Source organism: Salvia miltiorrhiza, chromosome 1, assembly GCF_028751815.1.
Source record: "Salvia miltiorrhiza cultivar Shanhuang (shh) chromosome 1, IMPLAD_Smil_shh, whole genome shotgun sequence".
Lineage (NCBI taxonomy): Eukaryota > Viridiplantae > Streptophyta > Magnoliopsida > Lamiales > Lamiaceae > Salvia > Salvia miltiorrhiza.
In genome coordinates this window covers 39623575-39633654 of record NC_080387.1, presented here as the reverse complement: position 1 = coordinate 39633654, position 10080 = coordinate 39623575, and the positions used below count along the sequence as shown (strand labels likewise).

At 35.7% G+C, this 10080-nt stretch overlaps 1 protein-coding gene across 1 annotated transcript; it reads right to left on the bottom strand.

The window, feature by feature from the left end:
* Positions 1 to 443: 443 nt before the first annotated feature.
* On the bottom strand, positions 444 to 2245 carry LOC131015025 (mitogen-activated protein kinase kinase 10). The gene is made up of 3 exons (XM_057943223.1): positions 1786 to 2245; positions 1224 to 1613; positions 444 to 859 (listed from the first exon to the last, which is right to left on the bottom strand). Exons 1-3 carry the CDS (start codon positions 2135 to 2137, stop codon positions 450 to 452), a joined length of 1152 nt encoding a protein of 383 aa, XP_057799206.1. The 5' UTR covers positions 2138 to 2245; the 3' UTR covers positions 444 to 449.
* Between the last annotated feature and the right edge of the window lie 7835 nt (positions 2246 to 10080).

Here is a 10080-nt window from a genome sequence, read left to right as displayed (position 1 = left end):
TTAAATGATAGCGAACAAATTGGGTAGAAATAAATTTTATTCAGTTTTTTTTCCCCATTATTTTCGGCAGTTAGTATTAGATTTAGAGTAGTGGATGTATATTTTTTTAATTCCAATTATATCCTTGCAATTGTATTAAATTACATTACTTTGCTTTTTATATATATAAAGATAAAGAATTTTTTTAATTTTGGTATCAACCACACATATTGGTCACATCAGATCCGATCACCTACTCACCGTGAGCAAATATAACGCGCCTATCACTGATGTGGCAATTATAGTTAGAGTAAGATAATTTTAATTAAAGTAAGATTTATTAATTCTCCTTCCTAATTAACATTGCCACATCAGTGGTGGACACGTTATGTTTGCCCATGGTGAGTGAGTAGTTTAGACTTTAGAGTTTCACAAAATGAAAACATAATTTTAATTTTAATTAATTTCATTCAATCAATTTCACTCAAATTAATATACGAAATAATATCCTGATGATCAATACCAATAGTTTGCGATTTATCAAGAAAAGGATGAAGAAGAAGTTCGTCGGCAGTCCCTCTTCTCCTCCAATGCCTCTCCAAACACCTCCGACAAAAACTCTCAAACTCCGGCGACCCCATCTTCACCATTCTCTCCACGTCATCCCCAAAGCAAACGGCGCACATCAACGTCACCCAATCGAGCTTCTGCCCGGGCCCCACCAACGGGAAGCGCCCCACGTAGCACTCCATCGCCACCACCCCAAGCGACCACACATCCCCGGCGTAGCCGTCGCACCGCTCGCCGTCCCACATCTCCGGATCCATCCTCTCCGGGCTCATGTACGGACAAGTCCCTCTACACGCTCGCCCATGAACCTCTGATAGGATAGCCAAATTACATTTTTATATTTAAAAATAAATTTAGACTGAACAAAATATAATTTTATACATAAAAATTTGAAAACTACAAAATACAACTTAAGATTAGGTTATATATAATCATTTAACGTAAAAATTATGAAAATCACATTTATTATAATTGGAAGGCCACCAAAGTACAATTAGTAGTTTTAACGTTCAATATTTTTTTTATTTAAACCGCTCTCATGTACTAACTTAAAGGTTTGTTTGATAGAGCTATTAGAATTATATAATATAACTATGACGTGTATTATGGACGGACGAAAATGACAAAAAAAATATATTTATCGTGGGCAGAGGAAGTAATTTAAAAAAAATTACCCAGACGATCATCAGGTCGTGTCCGAGGCTTGGCTCCGTCCCTAACTGCAGCCGCCGCCCCGAAATCAGCTAGCTTGACTTGCCCCCTCGTATTCACGAGCAGATTCGACGGCTTGACATCGCCGTGGACTATTCCGAGCCCATGCAAATACTGTAGGCCTTTGAGCACGCTTTTCACCACCCCTGAAATGATGTGCTCCGGCAGCCTCTTCTTCCTGCGCAGTATATCATGCAGCGATCCGGCGTCCATGTACTCCATCACTAAGCAGAGTCCTCCTCCTCCTCCTACGCCGCCCTCCACCTCCTTCAACCCGCCGTTGAACACTCCCACATACCTCACCACGTGTTCCGATGAGTCCACTCGCCGCAGAATCTCCGCCTCGCGAGCCCCTGCGGTTCGAAATCTAAATTGGACTAACATATGTTAAATTAAATATGCAGAATTGTGTGACTGTAATCCAATATACAGAATTAAACCCTATAGCAATGAATTCGGGTAGGCTTCCACTTTGATTGGTTTAAATTTCTCGAATTATGAATGTAGAGTAATCGAATCCAACACCTGCTTCTAGATCGTCGTCATCATCCTGATCACCCCGCACCACCTTCAAGGCGTAGATTGCGCCGGTTTGCTTGTGGGAGACCTTGTAGACGGTGCCGCCGCTGCCACGGCCGAGAACGGAGAGCTTCTTGAGCTCCGAGATGCCGGGGGAGGTGGAGCGGCTTGCGGATGAGAGCGGCGACGGGTTGAGAGAGAGGCCCGGTGGAGGCAAGGTGAGGCGTAGGACTTGTTGGTGCCTTCGCTCTCTCATTAAAAACTTATTAGAAATATGTAAGACTAGTGTGAACTTTTTAGGGTATAACAAGTCTCTAAATGAGTAGGTAGGTAGAGGACTTGCAGTGTGTATCTGCATATATACACATTTTGTGGGTGGAGTTTGTAGAGAGAGAAGAGAAGAGTGATTTGAGGGAGGGATGGAAATGGAGTTTTGGTTGGGAGAAGAAATAGGTATGTCTGTTTGACATGTGTGAGATGTCAGGTATCTAAACCTCTATTTTAATGGCTATCCTATCTTTCAGAAATTTGCTTAGATACAATCGCCTACAATCTCACTTCCTTCAACTCTGCTTTCTGCTTAATTACTTCCATCGCTACCTATCAATTATCATTAATTAATTAGGACTTCCCTTAATTACGCCGGAAATCTTATTTAATTAAAGTTGTAATCTAATCGATTATTTTACAAGTTATTATTATTATTTTTTTTAATCTTTTTTTGACAGAATTGCAAATTATTTGTTTTGTATATTAATGGAGGCAACCAATATCAATACCATTTATTGTTAATTTGTGTATCATTATATATATATATGTATCATACACGAAGATGCAGGAAATATGCCTCTAAGGTCCCCTAAATTTAGTGGAAAATTAGAGAATACATATATTTTCGACAATATTTTCTCTATTTTCACATATTTACTACTTACTAGCATGGGGCAGAGTGAAATATTTTACCGGGGAGCTCCTCTTCACTCATTTTCTCTATAATACTGGATAATATTATCTTTGGTAGTGGTGTGAAAATATTTTAAAACATTTACTATGGTAAATTTAATACTTTATCCACTCATGTCCAACAAAATAAATAAGTATATAGGATAAATGTAGTATATAATAATAAAAAAAATCATCTCCAATACACATATTATAAAAAGAGAAGAAAATATAATTTTTTCATATTTTCTTATTCATTTTTTTCCAATAAAAATTTAACAACCAAACCAAATGCACTTTATAACAGTTTCAAATATTAAAGTATATATTCCACATAGTGATAATATACATGGGAAGACAAAAGATAACTCACAAAACTTGTGAAGCCACACTATATTTTCAAGTAATTTTGGAGGAAATGGTCAAAATGCCTTTAAATCTTGAGGCCATTTAATTTTAAGGATTGATCTAGATAAATAAAAATAGTAAATTTAATCTATTATTTATTACTATAATAAATTAAAATTTTAAAACATCTCAAGGTAAATTTCATCATTTGAATTAATTTTATTTGATATATTCATATTCCATTAAAAAGATGAGAATAAATAAATTTTAGTTTTTGAACATAAAATTACTTAATCATACATATTATGAGTCATACAAAGTAAACACACTCTAAATTTTAAATCCTTAAAATTTCCAAATCATGTATTTTATGCCCACTTGAACCAATACATACATATTTATAAATCAGAGATATATATCGTATACCCACTTTCGTAAAAAATTAAAACATACAAATAAACCCACTTTCTTAAAATTATACTATACTCATATTGCCAATTTGCCTATAAGTTCAATAATAATTAATGTGATATTTTTTACAATTAATTTATCTAAATTCTAAAAATCACCATTTACCATAATATATATATATATATATATATATATATATATAAGTATATTCATATCCAAAAATAATAAATTATATTTTCCCGCCCAAAAATAATTTACTAATTCTAAAAATATTTATTATTATTATTATTATTATTATTATTATTATTATTATTATTATTATTATTATTATTATTATTATTATTATTATTATTATTACTCCCTCCGTCCCATGAAGCATGGCACACTTCTTTTCGGCACGAGAATTAAGAAATTGGTATTTTGTGTGTTAAGTGTGGTAGGTGAAAATGTGAATAAAGGGTAATTTTTTTGCTATTTTTAGAAACGTGTCATGCTTCGTGGGACAGACTAAAAAGGAAACTGTGTCATGCTTCGTGGGACAGAGGGAGTATTATTATTGTTGTTGTTGTTGTTGTTGTTTATTTTTTATTTCATCTACTTCATATCATGCATATTTTGGCAAGGTTTGTGGTTGAGTTGGATCGAGGGGCTGATACGGGACTGAGTGTTTATGGTGGTCATACTCGAACCACTAGGTGGAGCATTTGCTCGAGCACTTGGGGGGCGAAGCTTGGGTGTTGTCGGTCAAGCTGTCGGGGAAAGAATCTGAGCTTTTTATTGAGCAACCCTGGATCGACAAGTGCGGTTGGCGGTGGCGGCTTTCCCGTTGAGTTATCGGGCGATGTGTATATATAGTTTGGAAAGGGTGGGGCTTGTTCTCAATCACTTGGTAGGCATTTTTGATTCTACTATGGGGTATGCTTATACTATCAGCTGGAGGGCGAAACTCAGATGGGGATGGTGCTGCATGTGGGGGCGGAGTTGCCCGGTAGCTGAGCTGGGCAGTAGATCGAGGTACTCTGTTTGCGCCGGCCGGGAATTTGAGAGCAGGGTGGCGGTTTTGCTGCTACTCTTTACTGATTTTCTAAGGTTAGTGGTTGGGACTTTGTAGGATGGTTTGGGACAGAAACACGACCTTTTTCAGGCTTCGGGTGCGCTCGGGCTTGGAGTCATTGTGGTCGATCTCCGTTGGCAGCTCCGTGATGGCGAGCGGGTTTTTCTCCCTTTCTATCGGCGTTGAGATTCATGGTCACCAATTGGTCTGTCATTGTGGAATTGGTGGTTGGCTTTTCAGCCCTTCATTTCTTTGATCTGGTGTCGAGATGTCGTGCATGCGTTGTTACGGTATTTCTCATACCCTTATTGTTGTCATTGTGTAGACTTATTTTGTGTGTCTTCTTGAGTTTCATTTGTCCGTGTTTGAACTGTTGCTACATCAGTTGCTTCCGTTGTTGAGACACACTGCTGCCGTGACTTGCAGGTTTTTAGGATAAAGTCAGATATAAGCTTTATCTTCTTCCTGGTTATATTCTTTATGAATATTCTTATTGGTTCGTGATTATCAAGTCAGAATATTCTCTTTGAGCCTATCCGTTCAGCTAGGGTTTTCTGGAAGAGTCCTATTCGATGCAGAGTGACATTTAGGGTTTGCATCTATATATATCTATCAAAGAGGACCTACACGGTGGCTGCAATTATTATTATTCTCAGTATATTCAGAGAGTGTTTCGTGCATCTTCATATAGCATACCGTTCGTGCTTTCCAGCGTGGATTGAGTAACAATCACGTTAAGGAAGTAAGTTTTATCTTACTCTCCATAGTTCACGTAGGAGAAGGTTTGTGAAGATATAGAGGCTAGGAAGATCGAGTCTTCACGTGTAAGTCATTTGTATATCTTATCATCTCTAGTGAACTATTTGAACTGGGCGTGGCCCCGGCCCCCCAGACGTAGGTGTTTTATCACCGAACTGGGTAACCATTGTTGGTGTTCTTTATTTTTCTGCACGAGTTTCTTTATTAGTCTCTTTAAGAGTTTTGACTGTGTGGTTGTGGGAGATATATTTTACTTGGATAGGTACAATTTCATGTGTATTGTTTGGTTTTCGATTTTGGTAGGAGGCTTCCTGTTGGCTTGTTTTTTGTGTTCTCTTGTGTGGTGAAGGTGTCCGGAATGACTTGGGAGCTATGGTTAGGCCGGAGCTCCTAAAGTTCTTCCACCATTCGTTGTCAGTCATTTTTCTTTTTATGCATCATATGCGTTCTGTTTCGTATAGATGAACACTCTTTTTTCTTGTTAAGGTTTTTTCCATTGGGTTTTTCTTAACAAGGTTTTAACAAGGCTCAGTCCTTAGTCCGCTTTACTGTGCTTTCAAGGGTTCTTAGGGTTTTTTTTTTTAGAATCGTAATTTAATCATGCATATTTTTTTCTTGTAATTTTTTGTATTTCCCAATTAAAGTATTTTTTTTTTATCTCTTAGATATATTATGGGCTCATTTGGTACGAGTGCTTAGGGTGATCATAATCCAAAGTGTGACCATAAGGCATTAGATATTTAGCTTGGTTTGAGGTTTCAAGATGGTTGGGAATGCTGGGCTATAGAGAATAATAAGTTTAAGAGAGTAAGGGATACTCAATGTGAGGCATACCGTATATGCAAATCTTGTGCAAAGAGATAGGTCATTTTAGGGATGGCAATGAGCCGGATCTGGACCGGATCCTGCTTGGTCCAGATCCAGATCCGAATTTTCTTATTTAGGTCCAGATCCGGTCCAGATCCATTGGATCCAAAAAAATAAGATCCAGACCCAGATCCATTAGATCCACAGGGTCTCGGGTCCAGATCCAGATCCATACTTTTTACTCTTTTAAAATATTTATAAATTTTGAATTAACTAAAAAAAAATCGAATTTTGTCTAGAGTATCAACAATTATTTAAAAATAAATATTAAATCATAACCTATATAAAAATATTAGTATAAAATTTCATAATAAGTAAGAATATGGTATTCAAGTACTAAATAATATATTAGTAGATACACACTTATTTTAATTGTATATATAAAAAGGGATGAAAAATTAATTATCATATCATTACAATCAATTTTATCTCTATCTTCATCACAATATTCAGTAACAGTGGAACAATGTGTCTTCCATTTTTACATTGAAAAAAAAAAACAATATTATCAATATAAATAAAAGATATAATAATAATAATAATAATAACAACTAAAATTTAAATTAAGATAAAATAAAATATTATTTTTAATAGAATTATATACATTATTTATGAAAATAGATGTTTAGATTAGTAATAGATCTTTATGATAAAAATAAAATAAAATATATATATTTTTTATATATAACTAGATCCGTGGGCCGGATCTGGATCTCAAAACTTTTGCTCCAGATCCAGATCCGCAAATCTTAAGAGTAATCCAGATCCGGTCCAGATCCATTGGATCCATTTTTTACAAGGTCCAGATCCTGTAAAAAGGATTTGGATCTGCGGATCTGGACCGGGTCCAGGATCCATTGCCATCCCTAGGTCATTTGTAATCAAATCAGCAGGAGGGAGACATAAATGTGCTAAGTCAATGGATAACAAGCTTGTTAGTTCTAAGTGGATAGCGAATAGATAAAGGGCAAATAGCGCCAAAATTCATGAACTTTTACCCGATTCTCGTTTTTCCCACGACCTTTAAAAGTTAGACAAAAATACATAACATTTTGATTGATTCTGATTTTTCCCACGATTGTTAATTTCGCCCAATTTAAAGCTTAGGTGGCACTCGAAATTGCCAAAAATCGTAAGTGATTGGTAGAGTTCTTGCGCAGAGATTGGTAGGGTGCAAAGATTGGCAGAGTTCTTGCGCAGAGATTGGTAGGGTGCGATTCGGCATATTAATCCATAGCTAGTTCTTGATGTGCTCTTCAAATATGCAAGCAAGAAACAATCGAAAGTGATGAAGAGAAGCAACTATTGTTAGCGCGCGATTGAGAGAGAGATAGAATTGTTGGAATATAAAATAAGGGCAGATTTAAAAATTTATAATAGAACGACATCGTTTTAATTTAAATTGTAACGACGTTGTATCCTCATCAGCATTATTAAGCCACGTCAGCTTTAATTTTTGCCGTAGAAATTTATCGTGGGAAAAATCAGAATCAATCAAAAGGTTATGTATTTTTGTCTAATTTTTAAAGGTCGTGAGAAAAACAAGAATCAGGTAAAAGTTCGTGAATTTTGACGCTATTTGCCCATAGATAAATGTGTTTAGAATTAGACCTCAGATTTCTATTTCTAAGTTGAAGGATGATATTTGGATTCTAACTAAGGTAGGGAAAGATAGACTATATAAAGCTAGATCTCTTGAATGGGCAAAGGATGTGGCCAGAGATTGAAGGACACATAGTCAAACCTTTAACTGTGAGAAACATGTCTAGCAGACCAAAGAAGAAAAAAAAAGATGGGTAGAATGATCCCAAACACCTTGGTAAATTGAAGAGGTCGGGACAACGAGTGACATGCAACAACTGTGGAGAGCAAGGTTATAACTCTGGGAGTTGTGAGGGTCCCAAATGAGAATGTATGCATCTCAATTTCTGATTTGTTTTATTCACAAGTATTCACTGTTTGATTTTTTTTTTTTGGATAAATTACCTAAGTAAATAAAGAAATTTTAAAGACCGCGCGACAGAGGACTATAACCTAGGACCTCAGGTCTTGGGCAGTAACCTTTACCGCTAGGCCAACACACGCACACTTGTATTTTTTATTTTAGCCCAAAAGATAAAAGCCAAAGAAGAACAAGGAGGGAGATACTTCTACCAAAACTCCACAACTCATTACAAGCTATCTCTACTCGATAGATGACCTGTGCAAAGCGAGGGGGATGGTATCTACACAAGTCTTGGCACATGAAATATTACTACCATGTAAGCTTTGTTGATGAATAACTATCACATATATCTATAGTTATTACATATTATGAACTATGTGGCTAATAAAATTTGTATTATTGGTTAATACACAAGAAAGTAGAGCTTCAACTAGAGGAATTGAAGAGGGAGACCAAGGACCAAGAACAAGAGCTTAGATTATGTGTTTCTTAAAAAAACTATATGATATTTAGGCTGATATTTAGTACACTTTGTTCATATTTTTATGCTAAAATAATGATGACAACATAATGGCTTGTTTCCACTGTATAAATTTTTTATGAATGAAAAGTATTATGGATTTGTTTGTGCAATTTATGCTTTTCTTTGTTGGTGTAGCTTATGCTTTTAGTTTATATATATATATATATATATATATATATATAGAAATGATTTAATGGTTTTCCATTTCCCTCCTTGGTCACTGAAACCCCCGATCTAAGCGTCTTACTGATTGAGTTGCGCTTTGTTTTCTAGCTTATGCTTTTAGTTCAATTTATGCTTTTAGTTAATCACAAGTATGTGCAGGTGCAATTTATGCTTTCAGTTTCTTATGAACAAGTCTTCAGTGTTGCTAGACTAAGGAGCAAAAACAGTAACTAAAGCAAGAAACAAAATGATTTCACTGACTGAAATTCCATTAACATTCCATAGCATAACCATATTTACAATAAGCAGGACACTGGAATCCAATTAAATTAACTCTAAACAACCGTTACAACAATAAAAACAACCAAAATACATATTAAAACATTCATTCGTCAACACTTAAATTTCACTTGTTTGAGTTCCTCCATTAGTATTTTCAGTTCCTTATTCATTTCGTGATGCTCCACTGTAATAAGGTCGGTCATTTTCCAAGCATATTCTTCGGTTTATTTCAATTCGCCGAATTTAGACTTTTATTCTAAACTCAAAGTAAGATCATGTATTTACCTGCAAAACATTAAAAATTAAGGGCTAATTCTCTCTAAATCCTTAAACTATAGTCATTTTCCGTTTTTTTCCCTCAATCTTTGAACTTCCCAGTTCCCACAGAAAATCATCAACTTTCAATTTTTCCTAATTATCCCATGTCGGGTTTTCCGGTCAATTTTGGAATCGGAATTTTCTTATGTGGCAATTATCATTTCATACGTGACGGTACGTGGCTCCAGCGTGGACTCTTAATGCCTAATCACCTAATACGACGTCGTTTAATGGTTGGGGGTAAATGGCGCTAAGAATATGAATGGTCACCACCAACTTCTGCAAACACATACCCGCATAACACAAGAGAGGAAGTTGAATCAAAAGCAAAGCAAAGCTCCTCCTGCTCGTTTCTGGTTCATCGGCGACGAGGTGCGAAGTGTTGATCGGCGACAAAGTAATGGCAGAAAGGTTAGTGATTATTTTTCCTCTTTAATACCCGAAAATATTTTCGAACTTCTTTCCTTGATGCTGATTTCATATGTAGTTAAAATTGTAATGGAAGAATAATTTTTTATTACTGATCTCGTATGTTACAATTTTAATCATTCATTGCATGTTGAGTTTGAGTGAAATAGAAACTGAAGTTCGAAGGGTTTGTTTTTGTTGTTGCAGTTTCGATCTATTTATACACCATGGCGGGTTCTTTAGTTGGGTAGGAAGCCATCAACTTTATGTTGGTGGTAA